The 16,893-nt window shown below is 48.2% G+C and overlaps 1 protein-coding gene across 1 annotated transcript in view; it reads right to left on the bottom strand.

The window, feature by feature from the left end:
- LOC142259111 (uncharacterized) overlaps positions 1 to 16,893 on the bottom strand; it is a 44,768-nt gene that overhangs the window by 4,817 nt on the left and 23,058 nt on the right. Inside the window, 5 exon segments of the mRNA XM_075331623.1 lie at positions 498 to 611; positions 695 to 818; positions 900 to 1,079; positions 1,209 to 1,358; positions 2,667 to 2,764. Of these exon segments, the coding sequence (XP_075187738.1) occupies positions 498 to 611; positions 695 to 818; positions 900 to 1,079; positions 1,209 to 1,358; positions 2,667 to 2,764 (666 nt within the window).

Below are 16,893 nucleotides of genomic sequence, written 5' to 3'. Positions count from 1 at the left end.
CCTCCTTTTCCCTAATGCCAGTTCTGCATGCCAGCCTGTATCCTGTTCAGTTTTTTTAGACTCCTGCAATTAAGAGACCTTTGGTTACATCATGTCACATGACTTTGAAGTCATCAAAGGTCCTCAAACAATCAATCCTAGAATACAATTGATGGGGTCACTAGGAGTGGGGTTCCTGAGAAATTGTGCAGTTTGACTTCTTCCAACGTTGGCCCTGACAGTAACTAGGGCTTATTCTTGGAGTAGGGCTTATATTTCAAGCCTCCTCCAAAAATCCCATAAAATCATGCTAGGGCTTATTTTCTGGGAAACAGGGTATTCATGAACCCTCTTCAGGTCTTTGAGTTGCCTTCATAACGACATAGAGAAGGCACTAGAAACAAACAGCAGAAGAAGCAGAAGCAAAGAAAACACAGGTGAAAAAAACCCCAGAGCAGAAAGCCTAAAAATGTAAACACAAAATGAGTGCAGAAAGTACATGAGTAGAAATCTCTTACTGGATAGAGCTGGAGGAAACACATCCTGAGGAACATCGGGATCTTCTTGTTTACAGTCCTGTGGGATAAGAGGACGGGGACATCTCTCTGGTGTTGTCCTCTTACTGGATAGAACTGGAGGAGACACATACAGGGACTGAATTCATTCCTTACATACAGATAATTATAGGCCGTGTGTATTTAGTCCTGTCTATTACCTGGTGATGTGAGGGGCTGGGGAACCGCCATCATGACGTCCTTGTACAGATCTTTGTGTCCTTCTAAATACTCCCACTCCTCCATGGAGAAATAGACGGTGACGTCCTGACACCTTATAGGAACCTGACACATACAATGATACCGTCACCCCCGATCCCTTCATAGTGCTACTGTATAATGTCCCAGCATTCCCAGCAGTGTCACCTCTCCAGTCAGCAGCTCAATCATCTTGTAGGTGAGTTCTAGGATCTTCTGGTCATTAATGTCCTCATGTATCGGGGGGTGAGGTGGAGGCCCCGTGATTGGGCTCAGGGGTCTTCCCCATCCCTCAGACACAGGGGCCTGCCAGCGCTCACTAGAGGTCTTCTTCACTACTGTGTAATCCTGGTTATGGAGAGACACAGTAATAAATCTCACTCCAGACATTTCCAGAGTCCTCACCTCTCCAGTTCTGTCCATCTGTTATTCCCATAGATAAGAATGGTGTAATGTGACGTCATCAGAATCTCTCACCTCTCCAGTAAGCCGGAAGAGGATCTCTAGGGTGAGGTGTAATATCCTCTCCGCCATCTTGTCCCTGTCCATATCCATCCTTGATGGGTCAATCAGGAGATTTCTCTTACATAAAAGATCTCGACTGAGAGGATCCGATATTGTAGAGACCTGAATGGGGAGAAGATGACGATGTAACATCATAAAGAATTCGGTGTCATAATACAATTACTGTAGATAACTGTTCACTAGATAGGGATGATTGCCGCGCTGCCATGAGGAGTCTAGACTAACTCTGCTGCCTTATTACAGTGAATGGATCTTTTGGGGGTTTCATCTGAATCATGTCATTTGAAGAATTACATGTAAACCTGTCACACTAATAGGTTGAGGAGAAGGGTGTAGCCTCACTGCGCCCTGAACCAGGCTTATCCAGAGAGGAATGATTAAGTGCATACCCAGTCATCACCAGAGCCCCTGAGGTTGGACTTTGCTGACAGTAGGCACCAGTTACCAATACAGGGCAGTCCCTGGTTGTTGTCTTCCACCAAGAGGCTGAGCGGTGTATCATGAGAAAGATGGGGTGGGGAACCACTGCCTCTAGGGAAGAACAGGAATGATAAACCCTGTCACTTACTCTGAGCAACCCTGAGCTCCCCGATGTGCCAAGACAGGTTCTTTCCCCTTGTGCGGAAAACACGTGTCTATCCCTGTCTTACCCTAATCACAACCGTGTCTAGTGAGCAGGGCAGGAGGAACACTAGTCCTGCTTTATGATAATGACACAAAAGGAAAACGACAGACAAAGGAAAAAGAAACTGCATACCCAAACAAGTGGTAAAAAAGGGGATGGAAAGATAAATGAATAAAAAGGGAGATAATCAATATGAAGACACCAAAGAAGACTTCCAAGCAGCAATCTCTAGGATCAAATTCAAAACAATTTCTCTTTCCATGGCTCTCACCTCCATGCCAGGACCATGGAAAAGCAAGTTATCACTGGCAACTACTGAGGTGAAGTGGTGAGAACTTATACCAGAGGGGAATGCAGAAATCAAAACAGCTGAGACAACTCAGGATGGTAAGCCAAGAAAGACACAAGGGTGTGCTTAACCCTAGCAGCGCCAGCACAAGGGTAGTCTGCACAGCTATGTGGAAGGCAAAGCAGATCCAACTAGTGCTGGCTTACGCTGTGACCTTCTGACCCATGGGATAGGGGCGACCTCTCTCTGTCCGATAACCTGGTGTCGAAACCCTGATGTAAGTGTTCAGTGTAGAGAATGGGAAAAATGTGATCCAGACGTTACAGTCAGATGGAGAAGTCCCATCTATGATCAGCTCTAATCCTGCCATCTCCACCGCTCTCATTACACAAGTATAACACATATAATACTGGAGGATAAAACAAGACTGAGCACAAGACCTTCACAGCCGTCTACACATCATAGGGAGATTTCATGGCACCTTCTCTCCAACTACCTGATGATCCTGAGGAACATCGAGATCTTCTTGTTTACAGTCCTGTGGGAGAAGAGGACGGGGACATCTCTCTGGTGCTGTCCTCTTACTGAATAGAACTGGAGGAGACACATACAAGGTCTGAATTCATTCCTTACATACAGATAATTATAGGCCGTGTGTATTTAGTCCTGTCTATTACCTGGTGATGTGAGGGGCCGGGGAACCTCCATCATGACGTCCTTGTACAGATCTTTGTGTCCTTCTAAATACTCCCACTCCTCCATGGAGAAATAGACGGTGACGTCCTGACACCTTATAGGAACCTGACACATACAATGATACCGTCACCCCCGATCCCTTCATAGCGTTACTGTATAATGTCCCAGCATTCCCAGCAGTGTCACCTCTCCAGTCAGCAGCTCAATCATCTTGTAGGTGAGTTCTAGGATCTTCTGGTGATTGATGTCCTCATGTATCGGGGGGTGATGTGGAGGCCCCGTGATTGGGCTCAGGGGTCTTTCCCATCCCTCAGACACAGGGGCCTGACAGTGCTCACTAGAGGTCTTCTTCACTACTGTGTAATCCTGGTTATGGAGAGACACAGTAATAAATCTCACTCCAGACATTTCCAGAGTCCTCACCTCTCCAGTTCTGTCCATCTGTTATTCCCATAGATAAGAATGATGTAATGTGACGTCATCAGAATCTCTCACCTCTCCAGTAAGCCGGAAGAGGATCTCTAGGGTGAGGTGTAATATCCTCTCCGCCATCTTGTCCCTGTCCATATCCATCCTTCACGGGGCAATCAGGAGAATTCTCTTCTATAGAGGATCTCCACTGAGAGCATCCGATATTGTAGGGACCTGAATGGGAAGGAGATGAGCCGATATGTAAAATTAATGGAGATAAGGGAGGTGAGATATAATTTGGGTACTAAAAAATATTCAACATGAAATGTGCTATGTAAACAGTACAACTGTAAAAGTAGTATTATCTTTATAAAAAAAACAATCCTTCATACAACAATGTGAATGGAAAAATAAAAGAGTAATTGCTTCCATAATAAGAGTAGGAAAATAAAAAAGTGCAAAAACAAATAATTTTCCAGTTTTTCGGTTAAGAACAGGACAATGGGATTAGGATTCAATGTATTCTTGTCTCTAACAGAAGAAGAGGGGCCACACATGGTGTACGGATCTGTGCACTCGCTGATGCACAATTTACCACCCATTTCTTGTATGAAGGCAGCAAAATAGTGAAAATTAACCCCATTACAAAATGTGCCCACATTATATTTCACTCCTAAACTAAAAAAATTATGTAAATAAAGTTTAGATATTCTAAACTGGTTTCGGAGCTTGTATTCTTTAACCCCTTAACAACCGCGGGCAGTAAAATTATGTCCTAGTGGTCAGTGTTAATCTCCTCCCACAGCTGCCGGCAAGCAATAAAGAAATCAAGTGTATGCCACCCCTCAGCATCGGAAAATTTCAGTGGTTTCAGCTACCAAGGGTAGCTCAGACCCTGGAGATCACGATTCGGGCCGAAAAAAATGATTTATCTCCCACCTGGCATGATTAATCATGTCAGATGGGAGATAAGTCACCTCCCTCGGTCCCCGAATGTGGCCAAAATGCCCCCCCACCCAATCAACTAAAATAGATTATCCTTCTCCTCTGAGTTCTGTCGTATCTGACATGTCAGATGCAACATCAAAGTTCTCCCCAGGTCCAGCCAGGTCACCCTCTGTCAATCCCCGGTCTCCCGTTATCTCCTGCAGCGACGATCCCCCACAATCCCTCCTCCTTCTCAGAAGATCTTGGCCACATGTGCAGAGCGGCTCTCAGCCACCTACCTGCTAGTAGTGACACTGAGCTTACTGCATCTCACACTGCTGTGCTGTGGACCCGGGGAGTGTGAGTGCAGTATCACTGCAACCATACTCCTCCCATGGAGGGTTTGCACTTCCAGAAAATGGGGAATACGTTATCAAAGAGTGCCACCCATATTCTGGAAGGTACAAAATCGTTGTAGGACCTCCAAAATGGATTACGGCAGACCGGATTTTTTTTTCTTTTCAATAAATTGCTGAAAGAGGGAATGTGTTGGGCTGGAATCACACTTGCGAGTGTAAAATCGGACCGAGTCTCATGCTAGAAAGTAGCATGAGCTCTGTCCGAGTGTTGATCAGTGTGTAACGCAACAACAGTGCGATTCTGTGATTTTTCTCATGATTGTAGTCCATGAGCAATCCGTGTGTGATCCGTATGGGATCCATTTTTATTCTCAGCAGCTATGTCATCTGCCATTCAGCTCTGCTACATGGCCGCTGACAGCAGACACAGACAGAGCCATGTAGCAGAGCTGAATGGCCACTGACAGCAGACACAGACAGACCCGCAGGATCAGAATGAAGTCGGATGACTTCATTATCATCCCGCGGCTGTCTGTGTGTCACGGCCTGATTTTTGTTCACCGGTGAAGGTTTCACCGGTGACCGCAAATCCCCTGAGTGACTTAAGTGATCTGCGCGATCAGCGGTGCCGTCACTGAGGTTACCCGCGGCCACAGCAGAAGTCTTCCCGCTGAGATCTGTGGCCGCGGGTAACCTGAGTGACGTCATCGCTGATAGTGCGACTCACTTCAGTCGCTGCAGGGAGCTCACAGAGAGCGGTCATGGTCTGTGACCGCTCTCTGTCAGCTTCTGATGTAGCAGAGCTGAAGGCGTCGTGGGAACTCTGTGGATTACGTCGGATATAAAGGGGTATTTGGGGGCTTATTAAAGTGGTGAAAGAGGGTGTTTTTTTGTCATTTATTTCAAATAAAGGATTTTTTGGTGTATGTCTTTATTTTCTTTATCTTACAGGTTAATCATGGAAGGTATCTCGGGGAGATGCCTGTCATGATTAACTTAGGACTTAGTGGCAGCTATGGGCTGCTGCCATTAAGTCCTTATTACCTCGATTGCCACCGCACCAGGGCAATTCGGGATGAGCCGGGTACAGTCCCGGGACTGTCGCATCTAATGGATGCGGCAATTCTGGGCGGCTGCTGGCTACTAATATTATTAGGGTGGTGGGCTCACCATAACGTGGTGTTCCCCATCCTGACAATACCAGCCTTCAGCCGTGTGGCTTCACCCTGGCTGGTATGAAAATTGGGGGGGACCGCACGCCGTCTTTTTAAATTATTTATTTATTTAATTTACTGCACGATATAGACCCGCCCACTGGCAGCTGTGATTGATTGCAGTGAGACAGCTGTCACTCAACGTGGTGGCATGTCTGACTGCAACCAATCATCGGCGCTGGTGGGCGGGGAAAGCAGTGAATACTAGATGGAATAATGAGCGGCTGGCTTTTTTAAAAGAGGGAAAGCCGCCGTAGCTTTGTGACAGCCGTGCAGCGCCGTGCTGGGGATCGATGAGTATGAGAGAGGGGGAGAGGGATAGACCGAGAGAGAGAGAGACCGACAGAGAGAGAGTGACCGACAAAGAGAGAGAGAGAAACCGACTGACAGAGATAGAGATTGACCGACATCGACAGAACTCACTCATTTCCAGTGTTTTCTGCAACATGTGATAAATGTATTTAGAAAAACTCATGACACTAGGATGGTCAGTGTGCCGTCCGTGTGACATCCGTTTTTTTCACGCACCCATAGACTTTCATTGGAGTGACTCGCACGTGAAACTCACCAAAACGCAACATGCTGCGATTTTTTTCTCAGTCCGATTTGGACTAAGAAAAAAATAGCAGATCGGAGCTGTCTCATTGATTAACATTGGTCCGAGTGCAATGCGACATTTTCTCGCATTGCACTCGTCTGAGTTAATCGCAAGTGAGAAGCCGGCCTTGGGGAGTGTTTTTGAAATATTTTTTTTTTTTTGTCTTTTTTTTTATTACTGACTAGGTTAGTGATGTCAAGTATCTGATAGACGCCGTGACATCATTAACCCTAACCCCAGCAACCCAATTTATTTCCCCATTTGCCACCGCATTAGGGCAATGGGAAGAGTCGGGGCGAAGCGCCAGGATTAGAGCATCTAATGGATGCGCCACTTCTGGGCGGCTGCGGCCTGCTATTTTTAGGCTGGGAAGGGCCAAATAACCATGGGTCTTTCCACCCTGAGAATACCAGACCACAGCTGTCCACTTTACCTTGGCTGGAAATCCAATTTGGGGGGTGTCATGGTGTGATATTGTGGGTTATGTACCTTTTTGTGTGGGTTCATGTTTTGGGCGTGGTGGTCTGTCTATTCCATATATTGTTTGTCCTGTTAAGTCAGGTTATATCCCCTTGAAGTGCTTCTGTGCCTAGGTCTGGGGGAGGGGGCCTGGAATCCACCTAAACTCGGTTTACCTGAGAGATTAGTGATTCTGGGTGAGACTTACAAGAGGCAGGAAGCAAGATTGAACCTCTGAGGTAGACGCCGAGGCTGCGGACAGCACCCCAAAAACGCTGTGAGAAACCCCGATTTCCCTGGAGAAGGACTGCTGGAGGAGTGTGACTGAACTCCAGGACATTTATGCCATTTCTGGACTCATTTTACTCTCCGTGTGTTGGATTATTTGATGGTCATTCTATATTGCATGGAATAAATATGCTTTAGATTGTTCACTCATCTCTCGCTCTGTTAATTGTGTGATATGGGAGAAAGACCCCAAGGGGACCCCACTTTTTTTTTAAATTATTTATATATTAAAAAACAGCATGGAGAGACCTTCATTTTGGAATACCAGCCAAGGTGAAGCTGCCAGCTGTGGTCTGCAGCCGTCTGCTTTACCCTAGCTGTTTTTTTTTTTGTTTTGTTGATTTTTTAATTATTATTATTTTTTTTAAATAAATACAAGGCTAAACACCCTTTAGTGCCACATGAAAGTTACTAAATAGTGCCAGCTTAGAATATGCAGGGGGGTGGGACATTATATATGTGTTTGACATCTATTTATCTATCCATCCATCCATCCATCCTGGCTTATTAGGCTGTGTGCCCACGATCAGGATTTGCAGTGGTTTGGACGCAGAGTGTTTTGACTGGGATGTTGTGCAGTACAAGCGCAGTGGTGGGATGTTTAGAAATCTCCTGCCCACTGTGCTGCTTTTATCTGCAGCATAAAGTGACCGCGGCGCAGCTTCCTGAGACGCAGGATGTCAGTTTATGCTGTGGATATGACAGTGTTCTTCGCAGCCTAGAGAATAAAGTCCGCAGCGGCCTGAACCCAGATCGTGGGCAGGGGCTGCTGCATTCTCGTGTGGACAACACTGGCATCTGCACAGAAGGCCTGACACTGAGTCCTAGATGCAGTGTCGCCGGATTGTGGGCACACAGCCTATGTGAGAAATTTGGCACTACAGCAACATTTTTGTAAACTACCTGTGAAGTTAAAATGCTCACTGTAACCCTGAATAACATTTTTGAGTGGTCTAGTGTCCAAAATGGGGTCACTTGTGGGGGTATAGGTACCTTAGGGACCCTGCAAATGCAACATGGTTCACGCCATTTATTTCAACTTTTCCAAAATTCACATGGTGCTCCTTCCGTTCCAAGCCCTCCCGTTTGTCCAAACAGGGATTTTTGACCACATGTGGGGTATCAAACTGTGGGGTTTACTTTTTTGTGTTTGCTCTTGAAAAAGTGAAAAATTTGGTGCTAAAGCAACATTTTTGTTAAAAACAAATGAACATTTTCAATATGATGACCTAATGTTATCAAATTCTGTGAAGTACCTGTGGGTTAAAAATGCTCAATATATCCCTGGATAAAATTCATGAGGGGTCTAGTTTCTAAAATGGGATCACTTGTGGGGGAGCTCCACTGTTTAGGCACCTTAGGGGCTCTCTAAATGCGACATAGCATTCGCTAATGATTCCAGCTAATTTTACAGTCAAATGGCGCTCCTTCTCTTCTGAGCCCTGCCGTGCGCCCAAACAGTTGATTTCCACCACATATGAGGTATCTGTGTACTCAGGAGAAACTGCACAATAAATTGAATGGTGCATTTTTTCCTGTTACCCTTATGACTAAAAGCTACCTGGTTAAAGTAACAATTTTGTGGTAAAATTGTATTTTTTTTATTTTCATGGCTCAACGTTCTAAAATTCTGTGAAGCCTCCGGGGATTCCAGGTGCTCACCAAACATCTAGATAAAATCCTTGAGGGGTCTAGCTTCCAAAATGTGGTCACTTGTGGGGGTTTCTGCTGTTTAGGTACCTTAGGGGCCCTACAAATGCTACATGGGGCCCGCAATCTATTTCAGCCAAATTTGTGTTCAAAGATTCAAATATTGCTCCTTCTGTTTCGGCTCCTCCCATTTGTCCAAACAGAGGTTTCTGACCCCATGTGGGGTACCAGCACGCTCATAAGAAAGTGGGTAATAAACTGTGGGGTCCACTTTTTGGCGTTACCTCTCAAAACCTGTCAAAGTGACACCGGTGCAGAATTTGCAAAAAATGGCCGAGTCATGAAGTACAAAACTGGCTCCGTCCTTAAGGGGTTAAACTCAATGTAAATGAGCCAGTCAGGAATAGCGGAAACTGGTCCTGAACTGGTTAAAGTTGAAAATAGCTGAGACTTGAAGGGGTTAATGATAATGATGACCCCCAAAATAATAGAGACCCTGCACCTACCTCCACCTGCAGAGCCGCACACTAGATATATAATACCCTGCACCTACCTCCACCTGCAGAGCCGCACACTAGATATATAATACCCTGCACCTACCTCCACCTGCAGAGCCGCACACTAGATATATAATACCCTGCACCTACCTCCACCTGCAGAGCCGCACACTAGATATATAATACCCTGCACCTACCTCCACCTGCAGAGCCGCACACTAGATATATAATACCCTGCACCTACCTCCACCTGCAGAGCCGCACACTAGATATATAATACCCTGCACCTACCTCCACCTGCAGAGCCGCACACTAGATATATAATAACCTGCACCTGCAGAGCCGCACACTAGATATATAATACCCTGCACCTACCTCCACCTGCAGAGCCGCACACTAGATATATAATAACCTGCACCTACCTCCACCTGCAGAGCCGCACACTAGATATATAATACCCTGCACCTACCTCCACCTGCAGAGCCGCACACTAGATATATAATACCCTGCACCTACCTCCACCTGCAGAGCCGCACACTAGATATATAATACCCTGCACCTACCTCCACCTGCAGAGCCGCACACTAGATATATAATACCCTGCACCTACCTCCACCTGCAGAGCCGCACACTAGATATATAATAACCTGCACCTACCTCCACCTGCAGAGCCGCACACTAGATATATAATAACCTGCACCTGCAGAGCCGCACACTAGATATATAATACCCTGCACCTACCTCCACCTGCAGAGCCGCACACTAGATATATAATACCCTGCACCTACCTCCTCCTGCAGAGCCGCACACTAGATATATAATACCCTGCACCTACCTCCACCTGCAGAGCCGCACACTAGATATATAATACCCTGCACCTACCTCCACCTGCAGAGCCGCACACTAGATATATAATACCCTGCACCTACCTCCACCTGCAGAGCCGCACACTAGATATATAATAACCTGCACCTACCTCCACCTGCAGAGCCGCACACTAGATATATAATACCCTGCACCTACCTCCACCTGCAGAGCCGCACACTAGATATATAATACCCTGCACCTACCTCCACCTGCAGAGCCGCACACTAGATATATAATACCCTGCACCTACCTCCACCTGCAGAGCCGCACACCAGATATATAATACCCTGCACCTACCTCCACCTGCAGAGCCGCACACTAGATATATAATACCCTGCACCTACCTCCACCTGCAGAGCCGCACACTAGATATATAATACCCTGCACCTACCTCCACCTGCAGAGCCGCACACTAGATATATAATAACCTGCACCTACCTCCACCTGCAGAGCCGCACACTAGATATATAATAACCTGCACCTACCTCCACCTGCAGAGCCGCACACTAGATATATAATACCCTGCACCTACCTCCACCTGCAGAGCCGCACACTAGATATATAATACCCTGCACCTACCTCCACCTGCAGAGCCGCACACTAGATATATAATACCCTGCACCTACCTCCACCTGCAGAGCCGCACACTAGATATATAATACCCTGCACCTACCTCCACCTGCAGAGCCGCACACTAGATATATAATACCCTGCACCTACCTCCACCTGCAGAGCCGCACACTAGATATATAATACCCTGCACCTACCTCCACCTGCAGAGCCGCACACTAGATATATAATACCCTGCACCTACCTCCACCTGCAGAGCCGCACACTAGATATATAATACCCTGCACCTACCTCCACCTGCAGAGCCGCACACTAGATATATAATACCCTGCACCTACCTCCACCTGCAGAGCCGCACACTAGATATATAATACCCTGCACCTACCTCCACCTGCAGAGCCGCACACTAGATATATAATACCCTGCACCTACCTCCACCTGCAGAGCCGCACACTAGATATATAATACCCTGCACCTACCTCCACCTGCAGAGCCGCACACTAGATATATAATACCCTGCACCTACCTCCACCTGCAGAGCCGCACACTAGATATATAATACCCTGCACCTACCTCCACCTGCAGAGCCGCACACTAGATATATAATACCCTGCACCTACCTCCACCTGCAGAGCCGCACACTAGATATATAATACCCTGCACCTACCTCCTCCTGCAGAGCCGCACACTAGATATATAATACCCTGCACCTACCTCCACCTGCAGAGCCGCACACTAGATATATAATACCCTGCACCTACCTCCACCTGCAGAGCCGCACACTAGATATATAATACCCTGCACCTACCTCCACCTGCAGAGCCGCACACTAGATATATAATACCCTGCACCTACCTCCACCTGCAGAGCCGCACACTAGATATATAATACCCTGCACCTACCTCCACCTGCAGAGCCGCACACTAGATATATAATAACCTGCACCTACCTCCACCTGCAGAGCCGCACACTAGATATATAATAACCTGCACCTACCTCCACCTGCAGAGCCGCACACTAGATATATAATACCCTGCACCTACCTCCACCTGCAGAGCCGCACACTAGATATATAATACCCTGCACCTACCTCCACCTGCAGAGCCGCACACTAGATATATAATACCCTGCACCTACCTCCACCTGCAGAGCCGCACACTAGATATATAATACCCTGCACCTACCTCCACCTGCAGAGCCGCACACTAGATATATAATACCCTGCACCTACCTCCACCTGCAGAGCCGCACACTAGATATATAATACCCTGCACCTACCTCCACCTGCAGAGCCGCACACTGGATATATAATACCCTGCACCTACCTCCACCTGCAGAGCCGCACACTAGATATATAATACCCTGCACCTACCTCCACCTGCAGAGCCGCACACTAGATATATAATACCCTGCACCTACCTCCACCTGCAGAGCCGCACACTAGATATATAATACCCTGCACCTACCTCCACCTGCAGAGCCGCACACTGGATATATAATACCCTGCACCTACCTCCACCTGCAGAGCCGCACACTAGATATATAATACCCTGCACCTACCTCCACCTGCAGAGCCGCACACTAGATATATAATACCCTGCACCTACCTCCACCTGCAGAGCCGCACACTAGATATATAATACCCTGCACCTACCTCCACCTGCAGAGCCGCACACTAGATATATAATACCCTGCACCTACCTCCACCTGCAGAGCCGCACACTAGATATATAATACCCTGCACCTACCTCCACCTGCAGAGCCGCACACTAGATATATAATACCCTGCACCTACCTCCACCTGCAGAGCCGCACACTAGATATATAATACCCTGCACCTGCCTCCACCTGCAGAGCCGCACACAGATATATAATACCCTGCACCTACCTCCACCTGCAGAGCCGCACACTAGATATATAATACCCTGCACCTACCTCCACCTGCAGAGCCGCACACTAGATATATAATACCCTGCACCTACCTCCACCTGCAGAGCCGCACACTAGATATATAATACCCTGCACCTACCTCCACCTGCAGAGCCGCACACTAGATATATAATACCCTGCACCTACCTCCACCTGCAGAGCCGCACACTAGATATATAATACCCTGCACCTACCTCCACCTGCAGAGCCGCACACTAGATATATAATACCCTGCACCTACCTCCACCTGCAGAGCCGCACACTAGATATATAATACCCTGCACCTGCCTCCACCTGCAGAGCCGCACACTAGATATATAATACCCTGCACCTGCCTCCACCTGCAGAGCCGCACACTAGATATATAATACCCTGCACCTACCTCCACCTGCAGAGCCGCACACTAGATATATAATACCCTGCACCTACCTCCACCTGCAGAGCCGCACACTAGATATATAATACCCTGCACCTACCTCCTCCTGCAGAGCCGCACACTAGATATATAATACCCTGCACCTACCTCCACCTGCAGAGCCGCACACTAGATATATAATACCCTGCACCTACCTCCACCTGCAGAGCCGCACACTAGATATATAATACCCTGCACCTACCTCCACCTGCAGAGCCGCACACTAGATATATAATACCCTGCACCTACCTCCTCCTGCAGAGCCGCACACTAGATATATAATACCCTGCACCTGCCTCCACCTGCAGAGCCGCACACTAGATATATAATACCCTGCACCTACCTCCACCTGCAGAGCCGCACACTAGATATATAATACCCTGCACCTACCTCCACCTGCAGAGCCGCACACTAGATATATAATACCCTGCACCTACCTCCACCTGCAGAGCCGCACACTAGATATATAATACCCTGCACCTGCCTCCACCTGCAGAGCCGCACACTAGATATATAATACCCTGCACCTGCCTCCACCTGCAGAGCCGCACACTAGATATATAATACCCTGCACCTACCTCCACCTGCAGAGCCGCACACTAGATATATAATACCCTGCACCTGCCTCCACCTGCAGAGCCGCACACTAGATATATAATACCCTGCACCTGCCTCCACCTGCAGAGCCGCACACTAGATATATAATACCCTGCACCTACCTCCACCTGCAGAGCCGCACACTAGATATATAATACCCTGCACCTACCTCCACCTGCAGAGCCGCACACTAGATATATAATACCCTGCACCTACCTCCACCTGCAGAGCCGCACACAGATATATAATACCCTGCACCTACCTCCACCTGCAGAGCCGCACACTAGATATATAATACCCTGCACCTACCTCCACCTGCAGAGCCGCACACTAGATATATAATACCCTGCACCTACCTCCACCTGCAGAGCCGCACACTAGATATATAATACCCTGCACCTACCTCCTCCTGCAGAGCCGCACACTAGATATATAATACCCTGCACCTACCTCCACCTGCAGAGCCGCACACTAGATATATAATACCCTGCACCTACCTCCACCTGCAGAGCCGCACACTAGATATATAATACCCTGCACCTACCTCCACCTGCAGAGCCGCACACTAGATATATAATACCCTGCACCTACCTCCACCTGCAGAGCCGCACACTAGATATATAATACCCTGCACCTACCTCCACCTGCAGAGCCGCACACTAGATATATAATAACCTGCACCTACCTCCACCTGCAGAGCCGCACACTAGATATATAATAACCTGCACCTACCTCCACCTGCAGAGCCGCACACTAGATATATAATACCCTGCACCTACCTCCACCTGCAGAGCCGCACACTAGATATATAATACCCTGCACCTACCTCCACCTGCAGAGCCGCACACTAGATATATAATACCCTGCACCTACCTCCACCTGCAGAGCCGCACACTAGATATATAATACCCTGCACCTACCTCCACCTGCAGAGCCGCACACTAGATATATAATACCCTGCACCTACCTCCACCTGCAGAGCCGCACACTAGATATATAATACCCTGCACCTACCTCCACCTGCAGAGCCGCACACTGGATATATAATACCCTGCACCTACCTCCACCTGCAGAGCCGCACACTAGATATATAATACCCTGCACCTACCTCCACCTGCAGAGCCGCACACTAGATATATAATACCCTGCACCTACCTCCACCTGCAGAGCCGCACACTAGATATATAATACCCTGCACCTACCTCCACCTGCAGAGCCGCACACTGGATATATAATACCCTGCACCTACCTCCACCTGCAGAGCCGCACACTAGATATATAATACCCTGCACCTACCTCCACCTGCAGAGCCGCACACTAGATATATAATACCCTGCACCTACCTCCACCTGCAGAGCCGCACACTAGATATATAATACCCTGCACCTACCTCCACCTGCAGAGCCGCACACTAGATATATAATACCCTGCACCTACCTCCACCTGCAGAGCCGCACACTAGATATATAATACCCTGCACCTACCTCCACCTGCAGAGCCGCACACTAGATATATAATACCCTGCACCTACCTCCACCTGCAGAGCCGCACACTAGATATATAATACCCTGCACCTGCCTCCACCTGCAGAGCCGCACACAGATATATAATACCCTGCACCTACCTCCACCTGCAGAGCCGCACACTAGATATATAATACCCTGCACCTACCTCCACCTGCAGAGCCGCACACTAGATATATAATACCCTGCACCTACCTCCACCTGCAGAGCCGCACACTAGATATATAATACCCTGCACCTACCTCCACCTGCAGAGCCGCACACTAGATATATAATACCCTGCACCTACCTCCACCTGCAGAGCCGCACACTAGATATATAATACCCTGCACCTACCTCCACCTGCAGAGCCGCACACTAGATATATAATACCCTGCACCTACCTCCACCTGCAGAGCCGCACACTAGATATATAATACCCTGCACCTGCCTCCACCTGCAGAGCCGCACACTAGATATATAATACCCTGCACCTGCCTCCACCTGCAGAGCCGCACACTAGATATATAATACCCTGCACCTACCTCCACCTGCAGAGCCGCACACTAGATATATAATACCCTGCACCTACCTCCACCTGCAGAGCCGCACACTAGATATATAATACCCTGCACCTACCTCCTCCTGCAGAGCCGCACACTAGATATATAATACCCTGCACCTACCTCCACCTGCAGAGCCGCACACTAGATATATAATACCCTGCACCTACCTCCACCTGCAGAGCCGCACACTAGATATATAATACCCTGCACCTACCTCCACCTGCAGAGCCGCACACTAGATATATAATACCCTGCACCTACCTCCTCCTGCAGAGCCGCACACTAGATATATAATACCCTGCACCTGCCTCCACCTGCAGAGCCGCACACTAGATATATAATACCCTGCACCTACCTCCACCTGCAGAGCCGCACACTAGATATATAATACCCTGCACCTACCTCCACCTGCAGAGCCGCACACTAGATATATAATACCCTGCACCTACCTCCACCTGCAGAGCCGCACACTAGATATATAATACCCTGCACCTGCCTCCACCTGCAGAGCCGCACACTAGATATATAATACCCTGCACCTGCCTCCACCTGCAGAGCCGCACACTAGATATATAATACCCTGCACCTACCTCCACCTGCAGAGCCGCACACTAGATATATAATACCCTGCACCTGCCTCCACCTGCAGAGCCGCACACTAGATATATAATACCCTGCACCTGCCTCCACCTGCAGAGCCGCACACTAGATATATAATACCCTGCACCTACCTCCACCTGCAGAGCCGCACACTAGATATATAATACCCTGCACCTACCTCCACCTGCAGAGCCGCACACTAGATATATAATACCCTGCACCTACCTCCTCCTGCAGAGCCGCACACTAGATATATAATACCCTGCACCTACCTCCACCTGCAGAGCCGCACACTAGATATATAATACCCTGCACCTACCTCCACCTGCAGAGCCGCACACTAGATATATAATACCCTGCACCTACCTCCACCTGCAGAGCCGCACACTAGATATATAATACCCTGCACCTACCTCCTCCTGCAGAGCCGCACACTAGATATATAATACCCTGCACCTGCCTCCACCTGCAGAGCCGCACACTAGATATATAATACCCTGCACCTACCTCCACCTGCAGAGCCGCACACTAGATATATAATACCCTGCACCTACCTCCACCTGCAGAGCCGCACACTA

This window comes from Anomaloglossus baeobatrachus (genome assembly GCF_048569485.1).
Source record: "Anomaloglossus baeobatrachus isolate aAnoBae1 chromosome 5 unlocalized genomic scaffold, aAnoBae1.hap1 SUPER_5_unloc_27, whole genome shotgun sequence".
NCBI classification, from domain to species: domain Eukaryota; kingdom Metazoa; phylum Chordata; class Amphibia; order Anura; family Aromobatidae; genus Anomaloglossus; species Anomaloglossus baeobatrachus.
This window is presented reverse-complemented; position numbering and strand designations above follow the sequence as displayed.